This window comes from Centroberyx gerrardi, chromosome 10 (genome assembly GCF_048128805.1).
Source record: "Centroberyx gerrardi isolate f3 chromosome 10, fCenGer3.hap1.cur.20231027, whole genome shotgun sequence".
NCBI classification, from domain to species: Eukaryota; Metazoa; Chordata; class Actinopteri; order Beryciformes; family Berycidae; genus Centroberyx; species Centroberyx gerrardi.
In genome coordinates, this window is record NC_136006.1 from 15378331 (window position 1) to 15401419 (window position 23089).

Genomic DNA, 23089 nt, shown 5'->3' on the forward strand with positions numbered 1-23089 from the left:
CCAATGCGCAGTGGAATTAACTGGTGAGTGCATTGGTAATGGAAGGTATTATTCTGTAAGTGCAGTTCCTTTCATTGAAAATCCCCTGAGGCCTCTTAAGAGTAGAGTGGAGATTGGAACCTCACTGGGTTGTCAACAGAAAAGAAGACATTTAAATGGAGACGGCATAAAATAACAATATGTAACTAGGGCTGCATTAAGGAAGTCGGTCAGGGGATACAAGGAAATGGGCCTTTTCCAGCTGTATTTAAGTGGAGGACTTGTAAAAGCCATGTCTTTGTTTAAGCAAATTTAAAGTGTTGTACTCAACAAGGACTTTGCTCTCATCCCTCTAATGAAAAGAACAGTCAATATTTACTATATTTATAATTGGTCCATAATTCCTATCATGGAGAGTGCCTGCATTTCACCATTTGCGTGGACATCTTGTTAGAAGAACAAAATAAATGCAGGTCTTAAATCATTTAATCCATTCATGCCTCTGTGTCTGTTTTCGTCACAATAGCAATTTGACATTGGGCCAAAAAATATTCTGATATTCTGAAAAGCTCTTTTTGCTTGTTTTGCAGTGGCTTTGATGAAGAGAGACCTGAGGTGCCAATGCTGTTTCGAGATGTCCCGTCTCTACTGATTATCTTCGTGTTGACCATGCCACAGCCTCTGCGAAAAGGTACCGCTCCTGTGTCTGCTTCATGAGGCTGCGAGAGAGCGGGGAGTTTCTCGGTGGCTGCTCCACAATGACAGTCCCATTATCAGTCCTAATCATGGCTGAATGCTAGGAGGAGGCATTTGGAGTCTCTTATCTATGCTCCTGTTGCCATTATTTGGCTGTGAGGATCAGAGTGACACAGTTCTGGTGATGGGAGGGATGCACCTCCTTTGTGTGCCCTTCATCTCCGACTCGTCGTCAGATCTCCTCCAGCTCAGCTCTTCGCTGCAGAAGGGGGAGGGCCACCTAAAGACCTGGCCCAAATGGCTGCAATCATCTTTAATGGGAGCAGTGTCACAGCAAGCTGATCATTTCATTGATGACTGAACTAGGTTGACCGCTGGCAGGGACATTTAGGATCCAAAAATCTTTTTGAACATGGAAAAGGAGAATTTGGTGAAAGATGTAGCTTGTAATGGTTAACATTCTAATTAGATATCCTAAATGCTTTCTTAACTTGTAATTCACAATCTTAAACAAATTCGGTTAAGGATTGTGTGTGACTATCAGATTTTTCTCAAGGTGCCATTTTGCAGCATGTACTGCATCCTGCCTGTAGGCTATGTAACACCTCCTCACATTGCCCTTCAGCCTCTGCTGGGGAAAACGACACTCAGTATCTGATTAGCTTTTAAATGGACTTTGTGTCTTTTCAATTCCAAATTGATCAAGCCAAACCAAGCATCATTACTGCAGTCATTGTGAGATAGAGAATTGATTTTTTTATTATTTATTTTTTTGTACAACAGGATGAGAGATGCATGAAGCCTATTATTGAAGCACAGGGCATAACAATGGAGGTCACAAAACCTACGTTTTGTTTTGTTTTCTTATATTTTTTATTAATTTATTTTTGGAGAAATACAAGGGATCGGGAGTTATCTGTCCCCAAGGAGCCTGGTTGCCTTTCATCGCTGTAAGGAGGGGTCATCTGTGTGTTCTTTTTAATTCTGTGCTGACACTTGGCACAATGACCAGAACAGTGGAGCTGTCAGCAGCCCTTTCCTGTGGAAGGGCAAATAATGGCAGTCTTTGTTGTTCCTTTCAGTTCCAAACTCAAACCTCCTTCAGATTGCATTCCCCACCTGAAGCCTTCTGCTAATTACCCTCCCACTGTTCGATGAGGCTCTATAAGCAGGAATGAAGAACCCAATAGATTGCCCCCACCCTGTGAATGGCTTTCAACCTCTTTGATTGGGCATTTATTGTATTGACTCTAGAGGAGTTTGTAGTTTCTCAGTTAATTACTTTTGTGCATAAAATAACACATGCGCACATGCTGAAGTCCTCTGCTGAATATGTTGTTTGAGACATTTGTAATAATGAAAGGACTATGAAAGTTATTCTTCTTTTCTCCTCTTTGTGTTTCCGCCTGGCTTGTCCCGTCTGTCTGTCTGTGTAGAACACTTCACCTGTGTGGTGAAGATGCTGTACAACCTGCAGTATACCCAGGCTCTGGCCGCACTCTCAGCCAAGTTCAGCCCAGAGGAGAGGCAGGCCTGGAGCACATCTGGAGCACTCAAGAAGGTAAAAGCAAAATCACATCACATCACATCAGCCTGAACATGGTTCACAAAGGCATATTGATGCAAAAAATTGGAAATTGCAACTACTTCAATTTCCAAATGGCATGAGGCTACAATTGTTTCATCAGTGGTTGCTGCTCAAAATGGATTCCCTGTGGTATCCTGGTGCTGAGCCCAATTTCTGGCCTATAAATTAGCAAATCTTAAGCAACAACATCAGTTGTTTTTTTTATAAATAATATTTCTTGTTTCTGAAAAATCTAAAATATCGAAAAATTGCAATATGATTTTTTTTGTCAATATTGTGCAGCCCTATGCTAAAATTAATTTTGTTCTAATGTAACGCAATGATCAAACTTGGCCATAGTGTGAAGATAATTTCAGTGAACCCAGCACTCAGGACTACATAAAACAATAATGTGCTGCTGAAACAATTGGGTAAAGAGCACCATCACTGTGTTTACCATTCCCAATGCTGTTTTGACCCTGTTTGGGGACATATTTGAAGGGTCTGTAGTTCAAATGCATCCAATGCCTTTTTAAGTCAGTTGATTGCTCCCTTGGACCAGTTCACATTGTGTATGACTCAGTAGTGAGATGAATTAAGCCCTTTCTGAGTTCATTTATGCGGTTTCCACAGTAGACAATATCGATCTTCATTATCTAGGAAAGTGTGATTGCCGGAGAGTGTGGCATTAATTGGCTATCTGTCTTCAGTCTATTAAATCTGTATTAGTGAGTGGCTAGCTTGAATGTCAATAGACAAATAGCTGAAGCCCTCCCCCCTTAGGGTGTTTCCATCTATAATAGAGGCATGGTTTAATATCTTCCCACTACAATGTCATGAACAATAGTGCACTCATTCACAAGCTGCCATTTAAGATGCATTTCAAATCCTCATTGAGGACGGCATCCATATTTGGAGGAATGCCATTGTAATTAAATTGAAGTTGATAAAAAAAGATGCAAAGTCTGAACAAAGATCAGAGCCCAGAGGAAGGAAATCCATGGACATTAAATTCCTCCTCTATAAATCTATGACAGAGGACGGCAGACGAGATAAGACAGCCGCTGTTTTATATTCTACCACCTTCAGCTTGATAAATGCTACCAGCTTTTCCTCCATATAAAATATTAGTCAAACCAGTTGAATTTTTATCAGAACACACATTCAGTAATGTCTCTACCGCTTATCAGCCAGTCAGATATTTTATTGTAAGAAAAGAATTATTGTGTCCTCTGCTTACTCTGCATAAGTTATTATATTCTACTGTGCAGCACATTTTAGAGATAGATGGAGGATTGTGAAGACACTGAGAGGCAGAGCACTTTATTCTGATACTTGAAGATGACAATAGATTGTCAGGGGGAACCATTTTTGTGTTTTCTGTTACCCAACAATGTATTTTTGTCCTCTGTAAGGGACACTAGATTGCCATATCAATTTCTGAGGCTATATGTAGGGTACTACAGTACAGTATGTTCTCTATAAGAAACAGCAGGTATCCATCAATGAAGTCACTATATCTAACTAGCAACCAGTGGAGAGACACTAAAATTGGGGATATGTGGTGTCTTTGTTGTTTGGTACCAGTTAAGGTCCTAGTTGCTGCATTCTGAACCAGCTGAAAGTGAGTGATTTTTGCCTAAGGCAGGAATACAGGGAGTTGCAGTAGTCTAAACAAGATGAGGTAAAAGCATGGATGATCTCTAGATCTGAGACGGATAAAAATGACTTTATTTTAGATATATTTCTTAATTGTAGGAAGCAAGATTGCTCTACTGTCTTTAGTCTGTACCTATTCCTCATAAGTCCGGTCACTGTCAAAGATCACTCCTAGGTTTCTAGCCTAGGTTTCCTAGGTTTGAAGACTGACTACCAAGGTCCTGTAGAACATGATGTCTGGAGCTTAGAGAGCCAAATAGGAGTATTTCATAATTGTTGTAATTCAGTTGTAAAATGTTCTGGGACCTCCAATCCTTAATGTCAGCGAGGCAGTTCTTAAAGGTGTAATTGGAATTTGGGTCACCTGGTTTTAAGGGGAGGTATATCTGGGAATCGTCTGTGTATCGATGGAAGGAAACATTGTGCCTATGAATGATACTGCCAAGAGGGATCATAGTGAGGGGCAAAAAGTATGGGGGCCTAGAATTGAGCCCTGAGGGATCCCACATGTGAAGTCTACTGAGGAAGATGAGGAATTGTCTGTTGTAACTGAAAAGGTTCTTTAGATATTTGATAGATAGGACCTGAGCCAATTCTGTGCTGAGCCAGAGATACCCACACAGTGCTCAAGGCAATCAATTAGTACTGCATGATCAACGGTGTCAAATGCTACACTGAGGTCTAAAATAATTCATAAATAATGAAATAAAACCGTGCAGGTCATTTGTGACTTTGAGGAGGGCTGTCTCTGTGCTATGTAGTGATCTAAAACCTGATTGGAATTTCTCAAAAATATTGTTGATGTTTAAAAGGGATAGAGTAAAAACTTATTTTTCTAAAACTTTAGGTAAATGAGTTTAGAGATAGGCCTGTAGTTGTTAAGTAATGAGGGATCTAAGTTAGGTTTCTTCAAGAGAGGTTGAATTATTGTGTGTTTAAAACTAGAGGGAAGCGTACCAGAGGTGAGAGAGCTGTTTACATTAGATAAAATAAGTCAGTTAGGAGTAGTATATATTTATGATAGGACCTGCATAATGTACTCATAGCCATGTGGCATGACATCTATGATAACATTACTAGAAACATGGTGCAAAGTGCAACACAGTTAAAATGTAATGGTTGGGGATCAGTGTGGGTTACACTCTAAGGCTTGTGAGCTATAGATTATTCTCATCAAGATTCATAATTTTTCTATGGCACATCAAAACAGAGCTCGTTGACCAATTATTCATGTGCTATAGCAAGGCTTTTGCCAAAAGACCATATAATTATCATAAATAGAGCTGATGGGTGAAAATCTTATCTCTCCCTAGTATGCACTGTTGGGTAACTCTGCTCTCTGTATATATATTTAGAGAACAGAATACAGAACACAACATAAAACTACACCAACTCTAAGTCCTCTATTCATAATTTCTCTTTGGTCAGTTAAACTTAGCCAGACAGACGAACAGCTTATAACGTTAATAGCATCCTGCCACTACAGTGGCACAATATAGCAACAAATGAAACATTAGCCTGGTTAGCCTTGTGTATAATGGAAACGCATTATGAACCAACTGGGCTTTGCCTTCATCAGGCTCAGTGCACAGCTCCGCACAGAAAAGCTTACATGGAGCATAGTGGCTCGGCGGTTGGCACTGTGGCCTCACAACAAGAAGGTCCTGGGTTCAAATCTCGGCCCTGGTCCATCTGTGTGGAGGTTGCATGTTCTCCCTGTGTTTGCGTGGGTTTCCTCCAAGTCCTTTGGTTGCCTCCTGCAGTCCAAAGACATGCAGGTCAGGTGAATTGGAGACTATAAATTTCCCATAGGTGTGAATGTGAGTGTGTGTTTGATGTAGTGTGGTATATGATATGGTATTTTAAGCCCTTTGAGACATGCTTGTGATAAAGGGCTGTATAAATAAGCTTGACTTGACTACCTTTAACTTTTGCTTACATACGGTCAAAATTTTCATATTTATTTTTTTGTGCTGTCACAGAATGCTGCCAATGCTGAGAAGTCTTTCGAAGCCCTACTCAGCCATGTAATCAGTGAGCTCTCCAAGGACAAGAGTGTTTACAAGGTGAACACTGAAGAAACATCAATGGTGAGACACAAAAAAATGACTACTGTTTGAGCCCTTCAGAACATTACTGCCAATAGCATGTTGTCTCTCTTCTCTGCCTTTTTTGCTGTGCTCTTTTCTTATTTTCTCTCACAAGATGAATTGATCATTACCCTAATATCTCTACTAGTCTCTGAAAGAGATATACATCACGCCATTATCAGCCAGCTGTTGACTGGCTATTGATGAAGTGTTACTGTGGTGCTTCTCTCCCCAGCTGAGCTCCAGTGTGTGGTCCCCACAATCCATAGAGTTCAGCCTCCAGCAGTTCTGCCTGCCCTTCCTTCGCCTCTCCTGTCTCCTGCAGCATCACCTCTACGGAGACAGCCTGACTGGCTGCCTGGTATGCCACCACATATCATCATAAATGTCATCATCATAACTGCTTAGACTACTTTGTATCCTGGCAGTTGGTGCACCGTAACATTGGTCTTGGCTTATCCGCTTATCTGGCTCAAGGTATTTTTAGGTTTCTCACATTGGTAATTGAGCAACATGAAGTCTTGCCAAGCATGATTGCGCTATCAATAAAAGCAACATGAGACATTTAGGTAGTTCAGTGAAATAGAGTGTAGAACCTCTGACATCCTGTGAATCACAGGAGTGAGGGAAAGCAAAGAGACAGAGTGAACTCACAAATCCATTTCTTGTCTGTGTGTTCTCAGGAGGAGGAGGAGTTCTCATCCCTGGCTGTGTGTTTGGGGCTCATAGCCTCGGCCCCGCAGCCTTCCAACCCCATGCACAGTGCCTCATGTCTGGAGTGGGCGGTCAGCGCCTTCGACTTGGTGACACAGTGGTGTGCTGAGGTCACAGGGGTCTCTGAGACGCAGGCAGAGCAATCATTGGTAGGTCTGAGTATTTCAATCTTTATTCAGAGTTCCTACAGAAAATTAATGGAAAACGATATATATCCAGTCTTTTCTCCATGCTGTCATGGAGAAGTAATCGGATTTAAATTGTAAAAATGTATTTGAAACCTGTCAATACAGTCTCTGTATGAAATCTTTAAAGCACACATTAATCAACATAACATTGTTGTCCTGCAAATGATTAATATAACTAATGTGCCAATGTGCTATACTATTGTGACACTTTGAAACAAGTGTCAACCTTGGTTGACAAAGGCCATTGCTGTTGTTACGTGTGACTCCGGCCTCTCTAGTCTCCTAGGAGTGATGGCACGACAAACCATGTGTCTCATACCCTCTTTGTCATTCAGTACTGAATTGATCTTGGACGTCATACATCATGAAAAGTTGGAGTGCTTTGCTCGCCAATTTAGATTGTTTCCACATAACCCTTAACATAGGGCATTATTTATTATTACATCCTAGAGCTGAAGGACAGCATAAAGACCACGTAGAAGTCAAGAGTCTTGGAAGATTTATTCAGTAAAGGCTGAAAACAAGTCAGATTTTTTTCCCCTCACTCAGGCTTATTTAAAAAAAAAAAAAAAAAGTCTGATAACGGCTAGGAAGCACAGTTTATCATGTCTTCGAGAGCTTTAAAAATTTCATCTTTATGAGAAGTAATTTTTCTTCTGATCTGGGTTTACTGATAGAGTACAATGAGCTATGAATAGAAAGCCTCGTATTTTTTTCCCCAAGTTTGTAGAGGACCTGAGGTGATGAGTCCCGTGATCAAGAGTCAGAGTTAAATGTAGAGGGCTTCAGATAAAGCTCCTGGGAGGATCAACACTGAACAGTGAAGGACAGTCAGTGCACCACAAATAGCAAAATACTGAATTCAATGATCTTTGAAGTTGATGTGGTTTGAAAGACCAGAAAAACTTCAGTGTAGCATTTAATCATAAAGACCGACATATTGGTCATAGTAATTTCACCATAGTATTTTCCTTCTCACTTCCATGACCTTTACATGACAATGTGTTGGAATCCTAAATTCCTATTCCAGTTCACACACAACGGTGCACAATAAATCTGTGACCTGAACATGTTTTAAATAGTGCTGTCGTCCTTTTCCTCCCCAGACTTTGCTTGTCGAGGATCCTCAGTGGGCAGCCCCCCGCCTTCTCCAGCTACCTGACAACTACAATATCATCTTCCAGTACTATCACAGGAAGGCCTGCACTGCCTGCAAAAAGGTGCCAAAGGACCCTGCGCTCTGCCTCGTTTGTGGCGCCTTCGTCTGTCTCAAAGGGCTGTGCTGCAAGCAGCAGGGTATCTGTGAATGTGTTTTGGTGAGTTTCCCGACTTCTCCTTAAAAATAATGCAATGTCGTAGTCTTGCTGTCTGTTTAAACGATGATGCTTGAGGGCCAACACCAACTAATTTGTAACTGTTGACAAAATTATACATTTTTACCCCCACTAATGCAAGCTGAATTTGCATGGCTACTTGACAGTCTCAGGATCAGTTTTGGTAATGTTGATATTTGTCATCTGTCACTGCAGCACTCCCAACTCTGTGGCGCAGCTACAGGCATCTTCCTACTGATAAATGCCTCAGTCATCATCATCATCCGTGGACATCGTTTCTGCCTATGGGGTTCTGTTTACCTGGATGCCCATGGAGAGGAGGACCGCGATCTACGGTACGGTACTTGACATGGACACAGTGCATGTCGTATTAGCCACACAACATTGTGTAATGAGCCTTACGCAGTTAATACATTTTTGATACTCCTGGTTTTAGTACTTATCAGAAAACATCAAATCATGTGAGGTATTGCAATACGTGCTGCAGTGGGGGGGAAAAAAGGCACAGCTCTCAATCTTATTTCCTTCTGCCCTTTCTCCAGCCGTGGCAAGCCTCTTTTCTTATGTGAAGAGAGGTATCGAGTGTTGGAGCAACAGTGGGTTTCGCACACCTTCGACCACATCAATAAGCGTTGGGGGCCTCATTACAATGGACTCTAAGCTCTCCCAAAGCCCACTAAAAAAACACAACCCCTGATGGAGAAGAATTTTTTCTGGCTTATGTGTCTGCCTCGATTAAAATATTTGGGAATCTTATTATGTGATATCCACAAACATGCAGTGAGGGTATTTCTGCCACAGCCTTGGTTTATGTGAAGTTTGGTGTACAATCATGCCTAAAGACTAACAAGTGTGTGTGTTTATTTAAGTGATTTAATGTGTGGTTTTCAACAGGGAGAAGCAAATTTGGTCAGTTCAAAGTGAAAGCACAACTTTGCCCAGAAGTAATTGGTTTGGAAGAGGCTTTTGAAGCCTCTAATATTTGTTTGGTTTGAAAAATATTTAATGCTGAATGCCCCTGCAAAGTTTGATTATTTTTGGCACCATTTATAATATTAATGCATATCCCTCATTTATCAAAATCTGCTCTGCTGTGCTGGCATGAGTTTCAAGCTCCTGATGAGTGTAGCGATGTTATTGCAATGTGCACTCACGTTTGTTGACATGTAATGGTAGGCAGGACAAGTCCACCCATCAACACTAGAGTTTATTGCAAACAAGCAAAGGCTCTTTTTATGGGTCTAGTTGCAATCCATCCTCAGGAATTTTTTTTCTTTTTGCTGTTTAAAATACAAAGTTTTAGATATTTAAATAAATGCTGCTGCTCATTGTTCAAGTAAGTAATTTTACCTTTTGTGAAGATTTGTTTTCTAAGAGGTTTTGCTTTGAGTTTATGATAGATGGCTGGGAATGTTGAGTCAAGCTCACTTTAATGTCTAGCGAGGCATGCGGTCACCTCTTTGTTCCGCTCATTATAATTTTTGCAGTCCTGCCCTCCATCACCTACTTGGTTCTGGTTGGTTCTAAAGAAGAGACTCAAACCCAACCCCAAGGCAGGTTTGGCTACACCAGGTCAGAATGAATCAACTATCTAAGGTGCATTTGTCCACTATTCATTGTCACTGCTCTCCATAATGCCCAAGATATGAAGTAGGTGTCGGTTTTACAATAGTTGAATTAGCGTACATTTTTAAGGCATTAATGTCATTGCACAGATATGGTATTCCGCTGCAATGGCAAGTGTAAGCCATATGAAAGCAGTAATACTATATTCCGTTATGAGTTAAGACCCTAATACATGGAAAGGGGCATGTATCATGCATCATTTTGGGATATATATATATATATATAATATAGCCTTGGGTCTTAAAATATTAACTTGGCCATTGTCAAAGTCTTCTATCAAGATATGAAACTCAATTAAATGTAGTTTAAGAAATGCCAATACCCTTCATCTTTCTGTACTGTCAGGAAAATAGTTTGTTTCATTTTATGCTTTTGACAGCCAAAAGTCATAACTGCAGTACAGTACATTTATAGTGATGACTATCCCTCACACATCCATAAGTTGTACAAGTCATCTAGTTGTGAATCATAGGTGCATTCCAACATTACAAGATTATCAGACTTGAGTATCCATTATACACTGTGCATGACATCCTTTTAGCCACCGTTATTTGAGTTAAAGGATAAGGCCGGTGTTTTTTAATGCATTGCTTACCATCAACAAATCCTATGAAAAAAGCAAAATCAGCAATGATTTTGTTTTGCTAGCAAATCTCGTCCATGTAGCCGGTGCCCAATGAAGCCATGTCCCAGCAGCCATAGAACTCCATTGTATTAAAAAAACGGTTAAAAACAGGTCGAAGAGCCATGCCGTTGCTCTGGGCAGCATATTTCATCATCACGATGCACCAGGCCAGCCGACTTTTTCCTCAAACAACTCAATAAGCCAGCTGTAAACACTTTGCGATCTCAGGAAAATAGTTACGTAGCACCTAAAATAGTCCCCGGCGTAATGAAGAATTTGTTCCCATTTGATTTGGTAATAACTACAACAGCCTGACTTTTCGTGGTAACAGTTAGTGATTTTTAAAATTGAAACTATGTCTTTGTGAGCTGTATTTCAAGGTTTTTAGCTCACAATTGGAGCCAATGACTTCCGGGTTGACGGCTAAAAACGGTACGTGGGAAGTCAGAAAGTAACGGGAGTAGAGCAAACGCATTGTTGATTTTGTTATTTTCATAGGATTTGTTGACGGTAAGCAATGCATTAAAAAACACCGGCCTTATCCTTTAAGTGTCTTAGCTACTTAATTTTCTGATTATCATCTTTTTCTCTGGAAGAGAGGTCACTTATCCAGTTGTGCCTGCAAGATTAATGTTACTTTTTTTTTTTTTTTTGGGTGATCAACAGCATACCAGTGATATCCCTGATCCCAGGTTTTGAAATGCTGGGCCACATTGTGTTAACACTTGAACAATCTCCTCTTGAATTCATGCATGCTGCTTCTCTGTTTACTGATTTTCCCTCTATTCTTATTTTGCAGTACCCACTTTGTAAATGACCGCAACCAAATAGCCAATGAGTAATGGGTGTAAATTCTAATTGAAAGCTCTTGTGTGTTCTCCTGTATGAATGAAGAGAGAATACAGTACATTACTGTAGGTGCTGACTCAAACTTTCTGAGTTTGACCAGAAAGTATGACTTGGACATTTAATGCAAAATGTAACATATGTGAATAAAATATAAACACACTGATTTGTGTCCTTTTTTTATTTTTCCTGTTGCAAGTTTTGTTTAATCTAGTTTATTTCCTTAACTAATACAAAAGATTTGTCATCGGCAATGCCTTGCTCATCGTCTTGTATCTACACATGTTAAGTATAATTCCTTTTGGCCTGAAATCATCTCCAAGTAAAGTGACTACTGACCAAGCATAAGTGCCAGTTGGGGGAGGGGAAAGGGGAACTACAAGAGACTGGTATTGTTTCAGCTCTTTCTTCTTTAAATACCTAATACTTTTTATCATGAACTTTCTCAAATTCAGGACTTGCTTTAAAACAAGCCCTCTGTTCACTGATGTAGGCTGTTAGGGGGAAACTTGGGATATTTGGGATACAGACAGTCACCTCAAGTTGTGGCCGCCAGGGGTCTCAGTTCATTGGAGCAGAAATCTGAAGGGGGGAAAGGCCATTACAACCTGCATAGATAAACACAATGACATTTGAATTTGTTTGAATATATAATGTTACTTTTTATATCAGAATACACGGTTATCTTAATAGGTGTAGAAACTTGGCCTACATGTTACAAAATATCCTTTTTAAAATGAGAGGAAAAGAGCTGATAGGCTGCTGACTGACCTCACTGCTGTAGGCCCTGTGCATCAGCACGCACTCATTTCATTGTAAGCCAGTTTCAAGAAGGTACGCTATTTCATTTATTGTTTTATAGCTCATGTAGATTTTTTACTTGTGTTTGTTGCAGGGAAAATCAACTTATTAACACCATAAAACTACACAAGTGAGTGTAATGGCTGCACTATATACGCATGGCTTCTTTTTATGTTATATAATCCAAGTTTATCTAAATACTTTACTGCCCTTTAGTTGAATGCTATAGCCTACCGAGACTTCTGAAAGAAATTTAACTGCGCAATGTGTTTGTGCATTTGGAGGATAATTGGGTTGAAGTTTGATAAACAAGGGAGGCCCTCCGGGTAATGACCAATGGGCGCACAAAGCCTCTGTTTCATGCCAATTAGGAAAAAAAAAATGTAGGGCATGTAGCAAATACCGACGGAGGATTTCTGTCCGCGTTTAAACACTGAGATTGTGAGAATAGGTTCATACTTTGAGATGTTGGTGTTACAGGCGGTGCTTCAACGAGCATCGTTGAACATTTGCTCAACCTCGAATTTAAACAGCTCGGTGGCTGCAAGCTCAGGTAAGCATGTGGGTGCCTCGCGCTCAGAGTGGATGAATAGGCCATTGAGGGCTGTTTAAAAGTCAAATTTGGCAGGTCTGTGTACTGCTATAGTCCCCAATCTCTTTGCTCAGTTGGAGTGGATGTTGCTTCCTCTCTGTGACGGCATGCGCAGTTGCCTATCAAGTTACTGTTAATAATTAAAATCGTGCACTGGGAAAGCAGAAAAATCAGTTCGGATATGTTGCTATGGACGGTAAGCTCTAGGACTACTACAGAATTTCAGCAATAAGTTAGTTTAACAGTAGTGGATTAATTACAGTAGGCCAGTACAGTACGGTAGGTGCCTTGTTAAACTGTCTCCAGTATCGGCTGCTTGACCCCCTGGAGGCAGCTGTCTAGAGATGGACGCTTGCCTGTGCAGTAATGTAGATCAATTGATCTTTAACACTGTTTCCCCCTATTTTGCAGATGTTAGAGATGGAAATACGGAGGCAGCACAGACAAGGTAGGAGTGTGTTTTCTCCTGTAACCTGCTATAGGTCTACTGAGAATGTATACACTGAGCTGCGACTTCACAGCAGATATAGCTTTGTTTGGATCGATTTTACTCAGTTGTAGCCTACATGCTGAACTGCATTCTACACAGTGGTCAGTAGTTCCACAACTGCCCATCATAAGCAATAGAAACAGGTATTGAGCTGGTATTGACCTCTCCTCTAGAGTTTAAGGACAAGGCATAATAGTAAGAAACTACATAAAAAGATTAAAAACAACAAATTATCATAAACAGACAGGCCTGCTTGGTTTAATAAATAAATGGTTGAGTTGAATATAAGGTGGCAGGTTTTGGAATATGAGATACAATTTTAACTAGAAAGGCACTCGGAGAGCGCAGACCTCCGCCAAGGCCAATAGTCCAGTCTGCTATGATGTGCAAATTTCGTGAGTCGGATCCGGATCCGCTCCAAAATTGAATGGGTTCTTCCTTGGCCCATGCTACACCCTTCCACGAAGTTTCATGAATACCAGTTTTTCCGTAATCCTGCTGACAAACAGACAAACAAACAAACGGCACCGAAAACATAACCTCCTTGGCGGAGGTAACTAGCTAGGAATAGGCCTACCTCCAATGTATTTGTATAGTCAAATTCTGCTACAACATGTTGGGATATTCAAGAAAATAGCTCTGAGTGGATGTCATCAGGTCTCCAGGTTCACTGAATTATTGATGGGACCAATATCAGGTAGAGTTGTAATTCTCAAATCTTTTCAGAATCATACCACAGTTTGGTGAGACAACTGCAAGGCACATCAAGTTAGTAATTTGTTGGAAAAGTCATATAAAGCTTGCATTATTATATAAGTAAAGGCAGCAATATACATTTTCAACATAATTCTGGCCCAAAATGCGTGGAGAAAATACACTTGTTTCTTAGCCAGTTTGGTTAAATTTGATTCAAATGACATAATCTTACCTAATATTTATATCTGACTTTTTTTTTTTTTTTTTTAATATATATGTATATATATATTTAAAGAAAATCTGAAGGCACACATGAGCTCACTCTGAAGCACTGTACAGTATTGTGCCAGCACACAGCACTGGAGAAAACTGGCAGAGGGTGCTGAAACATCTGTTAGCTGTGATGTGTATGGCACATGGAGTATCACTGCTGACTGTGGTTCAGTTTTTGAGATTGAATCCTCTATCTTGGATGATAAGGTTGGCTTTTTATCAGTTTGACATACAGTTACACACAGTTTTGGGGGAAAGTTTGATGAATAGGATACGGGTTTGTGTATTAGAAGTTGTCACCTGGAGTCTAGATTATTGAGCATGCATGTGCACAGCTAAGATTAGGGGTTTAATTCCTGCTGAGGCTGCAAGTTTGAAAAAAAATGTGTGCCCACTGGACTTTCCTCTCTTTGTTTCTGGTTGTGTGAGACTTTGGTCAGCCAGGGTGAGAACAAGGGCATGATGCTTTAGGCCTGGCTGGTGGCTGGTGGAGGTTTACTGCAAAGCCTCTCCACATCCCTTTAGCAGGGATTATAGTTGAGAGTATTTTTTTTTCCCCCCAGACTTACCATAGGGCTTACCAATTGGAGTTGCGGTAAGGCTTACCAGAGACGGTGGGATTGTGTGTGAGTTTGACTGAAGCAGAAAATGAGATTACTCACTTTTACTTTGCACTGTTTCTGGTGACAAAGACAGTCTCTGTGTTGCAGCTGGTCACATAACCTAAAACTGTTCCCATATCCATACATAACCCTAGAATTGGATAGACAATTATACTTTGCTGAATGAGGGGCATATTGCTCTTGAAGCATTTGCATTTATGACTTCCCAGTACTGAAAGCAACATGTAACCATGCACATATTCCAGTTTTTAGACATATGCCAGCGATATTTTATTTGTCGGATAATGCTGCTTTGATTTTTATTCAGACCACTTCACAGTGTTTCGTAGAACAGCATTGCCAAGCACATTGAACACCACATACGTCATGTCTTATTGTCCTATGCTGACACAGTATGGTAGACAAAGGGTAACCTGAGCATTGCCATCTGCAGCTTTGGTGTCCTGTTCTAAAGCAGCAATGGTGTATCTCCTGTCCATTTAAAAGAATAGTGTTTGGGTTGTTTTCTGTTTGATTGCTTTGTGGTGATAAGACAAATAAAAACATCTTGGACAGCAGGTGTATGATTGAAAGAAAGCTTCTGACATGAAACAATGCAGCATATAATATTGTTATTGCAACTGCTTAAACCATTTAAACAGCATCTGCTCAATTTTTTGTGGTCAGTTACATTAAAGCTCTGCTTTTCTTGGAGGGAGATACACTGGTGTTATTAAGGCTCCTTGGAGCTGGTGTGATTCTCTTTCACTACACAGGATCCCTTGGGTTTTGAACTCATGGCAACATAACATCTGGTGTTGTTGCTTCTCAGGTGGAATAATGTCTTGTTTTTAGCTGTTGTCACTCGGCATGCAGCTACCGTATAGTCCAATATTGTTTCCTGTGTTGTTATAATTAGAGGATGCCAGGACCAGGCTCAGTTATAAACTCTTACAGTGATACTAAATAATGGAAAGCATTATGCTTCCCTGCATTACTCTAACCTTGTATTCCATGATGTTATTTGACTGTGTAGACAGATTATGCTTACTGTTAGATAATCTAACAGTATTGGAATCCTTTTGCCATAACATTCCTACTGCTGGGATTGGCACACAGCAAATTAAGAGATATTCAATTATATTGTTGTCAATGATATACAAAAGACTGTAAGACATCAACAGTTGTCTGAACTCAATCATGGATGAAGAAGCAGCAGTTGTAAGTAAAGCTGACATTATTTACAAAGGGGAGACAGGCAGAGGTCATGTGACCTAGCAACTATCATGAACTTCCTGGTTACCTGTGTGCAATCTGAGATGCTTCATATCAGCCACCATTATGAGTGGATACATCTGCCACCTGAATATTTAAAACTAGATCACATTGCAGATTACTAGCGAATGAATTATTAATTCTCTTAGATTAGCATGATTTAGTCAGCGGCATTTTGGTGGGAGGGATAGACGCCCAGACACTTTCGCAGACAGTGAGACAAAATCGGCAGACAGGAACAGGTATGTATGACTTAAGGTTTTATGATCTAAGCGTTATTCATCTTTGAAAAGAGAAATGTTTTTCACAGTTTAATTGTTAACAGAATAATGTCTGTACAGTAGTTAAGGCTGATGAGCGTGTGGACCATTGGTTTAAAATTTTACAACGGTATTTGTTGCGGGTCAAACAGTAAGGCAGATGATTTGTTCTGTAACCTAAAAGCATTGTACTGAAGACTGAATGTACTTAGTATTTTCAATGCTCTTTCAGAAAGAGATGGTTGTGTGTAATAGACATTAGCCATTGAAATGAGTTGTACACTTTACGTTAATTCACTGAAAATAATATTCAGCTTTATGGTGGATCGTCCGTATGGTGGACCATCGCACTTTTAAGACTTTAATCTTTGTTTTGAAGGTGCAGGAGAAAGTTGATATTGTAGAATGGGTATCGGATGCTGCCAGCCATTGTAGATAAACAGCTGCTCTAGAGCAATATGAGCCTTCTGTTACAAAAGTTGGTGATGGTGCCTTGACAACAGGTGACTGGCAGTGTATTCAATGCACTATGAAATGCAGTAGATGCAGAGCAGCGTAGAGAACCAAACGCCTTACAAAACAGAACGACAGTAATAAATGGCAACAAAATAGCTTTGGATCTTGTTGATTAATAAGGCATGTGAGATGCATTACTCACTGGCACTTGCAATGGGTAATTAATTTCAGAATGATCAATGATAGATTATTAGTCTGAAGCTGAAACTGGACTTGTAGCCAAATGATTTGGTATTCTCTCTGTGTAATCCCTATTTAATCGTGTGCTACACAAACACGCGGTTAAACCAGCGACTTTATTGCCTCCCTTGAAGGACACAGTGAAGGATATCAGCTGTATCTTTGCAAATCTCCATAGAATAGTGGTATATCCATCTACCATTTACCCTTACACTATTGCTCAACCTACACGTACAACAATTCATAAATCCATCCTCGTGTGTTCCCAGAGCCCTTGAGGGTTAAAACATCATTCAAGTTTTCCACATCAATCTACTGAACTCCCCCAAAACGACTCTTCCTTCCCCCCTCAGGGTCACACAGCCTCTGTGATGCATAACACATCTATGACAGGTACAACAGTCGTGAGATTATACACAAACATTACGCTCAATCATGTTTATTTGAAATATCTATCATTTTCTGAAAATGGGATACATATATCCCAACATGTCAATACCATTTCCTCATCTATCATGTTATTCTAGTTACAATCTCAGCTGTTTTGACACTTCTCGCTTTACATCATTGATCTTACATGTAGTTGGGCACAATGACATCGCTTGAAGACAAACTGTAAGGATGATTTATACTATGTTTCGGGACCGCTGTCGATCATTAGTCCTTGTGACTATGTCATTACATGAAATGCATCTTACTTGGTCTTGCATAGGCTGAAGACGCCTGCATCATTTCACAAAACACTGTGTTTGTGTGGAGGTGGAACTGGTTCACTGCTCATTCAGGACGCCACTGGTGAAGTTAATCTCTGTCCAATCCAATTGATCTTGAAGAGATTGCACTTCTTAGTGGGCAGTGACAAGGTCCCTGTGGAGAGAGGGCTAATTCAGTGTCTCTGTGAAATGCTACTTGTTACCCGTCCTCCTGGGGAAGCGAGTGTTGCTGCTATTGGTATTGTTATATTATGATCACTTGAGACTCTTTAGTTGTAAGTAATTTGTCTCTGCCCTGATGAGTCAGAAGAAAATAACACTCGCGATGTAAGTACAGTACCGTCATCTCAGCCTACAGCCATCTGCTTTGTTTTTCGCTTTCATTTCTCCTGTTTTAACCCTGTTAAGTGGCTCCCTTGGCAGATATAGTCATGTCACTGAGCTGAATCAGCAGGCCTGTGGGAAAGAAGGCACTGTTCTGTACTATACGGATACACAATGTAAACAGTTCATACTTTTTAATTACTTCTCACTCTTTGAATAGTAATATTAATTGAGAAACAATGTGTTTTGCTTTCTTGCTACAGTAGTGTCAACGCCTGTGTGAGGCTGTTGTGAGGCTCAACTATGTTAATATGTTTTTCACTTTGACTCGATTAAGAAGCTTTCTCTTGACAAAGTATTAAGTATTAGAAAGGGATTAACATTTCCCTTAGTTTCTCAAATTTTTGCACTCACCATAAAAAAGGTCTACAATCTTTGATGCATTGGAAAATTCAGTTGAAAGTCTTAATTCCTCAGAATATGCAAATTTTTACCAAGGAATCACTTTCAGTTTTGGTCCCATTGCGAAACTTGAAATGGAAATACTGAAGGACTTGCATGCATTCTTTGTGCTCAGAGTCATACTTTCATTTGAAAAAGTTCTATATTTTATAAAATGACATTAAACAAAAAATATGTATCTGGTATGTGCTTGTTCTGTAGCAGGTCACTGTATGGACTGTATCCCTACAAGTCCAGCATGATTGGCCTGGAGAATCTGGGGGATCCATCAGGTAATTGGGACATAGTGGAGACCATTGGTAAAGGAACCTATGGCAAAGTCTACCGAGTGACCAACAAGAAGGATGGGAGTCAGGCAGCAGTCAAAGTGCTGGACCCAATCAATGTAAGTCAGTTAAAAACATGAGTTCACCATGGCACCTTGTGTGGGACCAGAAAAGGATAATGTTGCTTTTTCTGCTTTTCACCAAAAAAATCAATAAAGACTCCCACTGGGGAAGCATGCACGGTAATGCCACAGCAATGTTTCGATTAGTTAATTTAATTCAAAACCCAAATAAAGACTTCTGTCGTAATGTTGAGTGCGTAAGCTATTGTGCTGGCTAAAAATTAAAATGAGCTATTATTAACAGTGACCTGGCATTAGTGTGTGTGCCTCCCCATTGGGAGATTTTATTGCTAGTATTGGTTACTTAATACACCACAACCGTACACTTTTGACAGCTTTTCTTTACTGCAATGGACTGTTAAGTGTGACAAAAAAAATCAGCTCATAGGCAAAGGCTAAAACAAACAATTTTGTTTTTCTTCACCGTTGTTTGGCTTGTCTCAGCATTCGAACCATACAAACAGAGTAAGTTGCCGGTACTTTTTCCTCACCCAGTCTCCTCTCGACTTTCTTGATGCAGTTGTAGTTGTACGAGCTCTGATGATATATATCACCTTCTCCCCGTTTCATTTATTTCCTGTCATGTGAAGTCTCACACATCCTTACCAGAAAGTGTAGCTCCTGAATTGACTATATCCTCTCTGTATATCCATTCATTTGTCTGTGTGTGATAAGGATGCTGTAGACCCTGCAGTAGCACCATACTGTGTTAGTAAGACTTGGTCTGAGGCTTGCTTGTGATTGTGTCAATGGAACAATCCCCATCCTGGCAGTGCTATCCCCCATGATGCTCCCCTGATGGCCATGAAGATGAAGCTGCCTCCTCTCTCATCCCTCTCCCTGATTAGACTGCTGACACTATCACTCAGACATCCAGGAAGAGAAATTCTACCTCTCTGACTGTTGCTCTTTCCTTTCCTCTGAGATTTACTTTGATAGAAAAGCACTTCTAGAAGTAGTTTAGTACCAGATCCCGTCCCTTCCTTTGTTTCTGAGTTTATAACCCTAATTTAGGGGTCTAATTTTAGCTTACTTATTACCTGGTTTTCTGCTCTGTGCTGAAATGAAACACCATCGGAAATATTTAAAGGTCCAGTGCTGATTTTCTCAATTCCATGGTAAAATTGAACAGAGGTCCTGTTAATGTAATGTTACCCAAATTATTATAACTGTCAGCTTTGTGGAAATTTGACTAACACCCTTTGAAAAACTCCCTCTGCTCTGATTGGTCGACAATATGCATAGTTAATCAGGTGTCCCATACGCTACTAGCTAGCTACTTGCCAAACTAGCCAAAATCTCTGTGCCTTCATTGTTGCTGGGTGCCGAAGTTCCAACACTGGATATTTGTTCCTCAAAGACAGAAATACTGGCCTGCAGTTGATGGCACAATCATAGGGAAGGTTACACACTCACTCAGTCCTACAAGCTTTATACCATCTAACCATCAAAAACTGAAATAAATGATGCTCATTGTGTTAGAAATCAGCATCAAATCTTTCCTGACTTAGTTGAAATCATTGCACTGGATCTTTAAGCATCAGCGTTACTGAAACTTTAGAATTAAGTAGTGTTTTTATGTTGTGTGACTGAAGCTGATAATTCATGCTGTAACGCATTTGCCTAACTGCATCATCTCCAACAGTACTTTGTTCTCATTTTGCTTGTTTTCTCGTGTCGCTCAAAAGGATGTGGACGAGGAGATAGAGGCAGAATACAGCATCCTGAAGTCATTGTCCAACCATCCTAACGTGGTGAAGTTCTTCGGCATGTTCTACAAGTCAGACAACTTGGCAGGCGGACAACTGTGGCTGGTGCTGGAGGTGAGTTACATACATACTGTACATACATACAGGAATTCAACATGGTGGGTTGCTCATTAAACATAGCATAACACAAAATTTAAAAAGTAGTAGTATTTAGGAAATGGTTCTCTTAAAAGTAATATATAGAAAGTAGTGTATAAAAAAAATCAAAGAAAAATTAGAAAAAGATGAACATGAGTTGAAAGAGATTAGCATTCATTTTTCAGGATTAGGATGAATTAGGATTAATTTAGCCTTTGAGGTCATCATGATGAATGTTATGGTCATTGGGACCTGGTCAGAGTTCCTAGACCAACATTATCTGCACTTGGAGATATTTTGGATACTCAGAGTCTTTATTTTAGTAAACACAGGCCCAGGATCGCAGTTTGTTGGTTTCCCCTAATGCGTCTTTCCCTTACATCCTTACTATTACACGATATAGCATAGCATTGGAGGGTTTATATAAAGTGTATCAGTTCTGATATCTCTATGTTTACCTTAACTCCTGCTTATCATTTCCATCCAAATGCTGTACACCTTTATTGAAACCTTTTTTTTTAACTACTTAAGTGTACAAAGTAGTATATTCAAGTAGTACCATCAGTTTATCACAGCTACCCACCTACACGAGTCTTGATGCTATCCCGCTGCCATGAGAGGCTTCATAGCTTTTGAAGAGGAAGCCGTGACTCTTGTACTTCTGTGTGTGGGATAGCTCTCCCCATGAATCATAATCTAGAGTGGTGAGTGATGGAGGAGTCACTGTTGTTTCTCTCTCTCCCTCCCAGCTGTGCAACGGCGGCTCTGTCACAGAACTCATCAAAGGCCTGCTCATGCGAGGCCAGCGTCTGAGGGAGCCCGTTATCTCATACATCTTATACGGTGCCCTCTTGGTAAGATAGCCCGCTGCAAAGCTGCTAATGGTATAGGGAGGGAGGGGGTTGCATGCAAACACGCACAGTGCGTGCTAAGGATTTATTTAGGCAGGGGTTGTGTGGCAGGCGGTAATGGATTTCTCTCCTTTTCAACAGCTGTGGGTGTCCTTTTATATAGATGGCACTACCCCACTTTGTATGCAACAGATTCAGATTATACTAATCACAAATGACTAATAATGGGGCTACTGATGCGTGTTAAGCACCATGGTGTTTTCTTTCCTCTGGCTTGGAAGGGTCTTCAGCATTTACACAACAACAGGATTATCCATCGTGACGTCAAAGGCAACAACATCCTTCTGACAACCGGGGGAGGAGTCAAACTTGTTGACTTTGGTAATGGTCTTTGTTCGCTTGTTGAAAGAGGCAATTTAGCCAATTCATGGAAAGAGACTGATGCATAAACAAGGCCTTGAGTAGTGTTTCTCAGCATTATCTTTTCTCTGAGGTCATTGTTAGATAAATGAGTCATTTTTGGTCGTTGACTGTTAATCTATGGGAAGTGTCCACAGCTCATCCCTGCGATGTTGTTTGTAAAGAGCATGAGATGAATTCAAGCACATGGATAAATCATTTAATGTGCTCCACACTTTAGTTCCTTGCTCACCATAACATCTTTTTATTTCATGGACCATAGCCTTAACCCAAGGCTATTATTGCTCATTTAAATTGCATTATTTGATCCTTTGCATATTAAAAGAAAGCTGTTATGGCAAATGACTTTGAGTCACCCCCAGGCATGTTTATGTCCTCTGTGTCGCAGAGATGAAGTGGACTCATGCTGATAAAAATCTGTCCTACATAATTTGAAATGATTATGGCCCATTGTTATTGCTGCTTGGCAGGTTGCCACACTAAATTATATGCCAGAATTTATTGATTAATTCAAACATTTAGTCTGTACTATAAATTTAATTCACATTCTTAGTAAATTCACACTGATGAACATAACAGTATCTACATCTAACGTGCAATCTTAATTTTTTAAGTAGCCCTTGAATATTATTTGAATTGTTTTCAGGTGTCTCAGCTCAACTGACAAGCGCACGTTTGCGGAGAAACACGTCAGTCGGGACTCCTTTTTGGATGGCTCCTGAGGTCAGATTTCATGTTCTAGTTAACACAAATATCCATGTTTATCTCTAATAATGCAGTAATAGAATAGCGTGTATGTTTTCACGTCAAGTGTGTCTAATGGAAAATTGTAAACGAGCAAAGTCTGATATATGTGTTTGTGTTAGAGAGAGAGAGAGGGAGGGAGGGAGCTGTTCTTTCTAACTCCCTCCTGTGTCATTGTGTATTCCCCTCCACGGGCCCAGCTCTTGAGGTCGCCTCAAGGTTAATAGCTGGGAGTCTGTGGCCCCCAGCTTACTCTTTGGCAGAAATGAGGTGCGGTGATTGGGCTGGTAGGAGGGTTCCTCAGGGGCAATTAGAATAAACCCAGCTGTAA

General features: G+C 40.3%; 2 protein-coding genes across 3 annotated transcripts in view; both read left to right on the plus strand.

Annotated features, from left to right (window-relative positions):
• ubr3 (ubiquitin protein ligase E3 component n-recognin 3) overlaps window positions 1-9563 on the plus strand; it is a 42182-nt gene extending 32619 nt beyond the window's left edge. For both annotated transcript variants that reach the window (XM_078286050.1, XM_078286051.1), the window contains 8 exons: window positions 570-670; window positions 2112-2236; window positions 5884-5991; window positions 6227-6352; window positions 6675-6854; window positions 8000-8209; window positions 8423-8562; window positions 8770-9563. In XM_078286050.1, coding sequence (XP_078142176.1) covers window positions 570-670; window positions 2112-2236; window positions 5884-5991; window positions 6227-6352; window positions 6675-6854; window positions 8000-8209; window positions 8423-8562; window positions 8770-8887 — 1108 coding nt within the window. In that variant the 3' untranslated portion in view covers window positions 8888-9563. The remainder of the gene's footprint in view (window positions 1-569; window positions 671-2111; window positions 2237-5883; window positions 5992-6226; window positions 6353-6674; window positions 6855-7999; window positions 8210-8422; window positions 8563-8769) is intronic.
• Window positions 9564-13148: 3585 nt separating this feature from the next.
• myo3b (myosin IIIB) overlaps window positions 13149-23089 on the plus strand; it is a 59597-nt gene continuing 49656 nt past the window's right edge. The window contains exons 1-6 of the mRNA XM_071917932.2: window positions 13149-13165; window positions 18710-18893; window positions 20585-20719; window positions 21493-21597; window positions 21876-21975; window positions 22661-22737. Of these exons, the coding sequence (XP_071774033.1) occupies window positions 18747-18893; window positions 20585-20719; window positions 21493-21597; window positions 21876-21975; window positions 22661-22737 (564 nt within the window). The 5' untranslated portion in view covers window positions 13149-13165; window positions 18710-18746. The remainder of the gene's footprint in view (window positions 13166-18709; window positions 18894-20584; window positions 20720-21492; window positions 21598-21875; window positions 21976-22660; window positions 22738-23089) is intronic.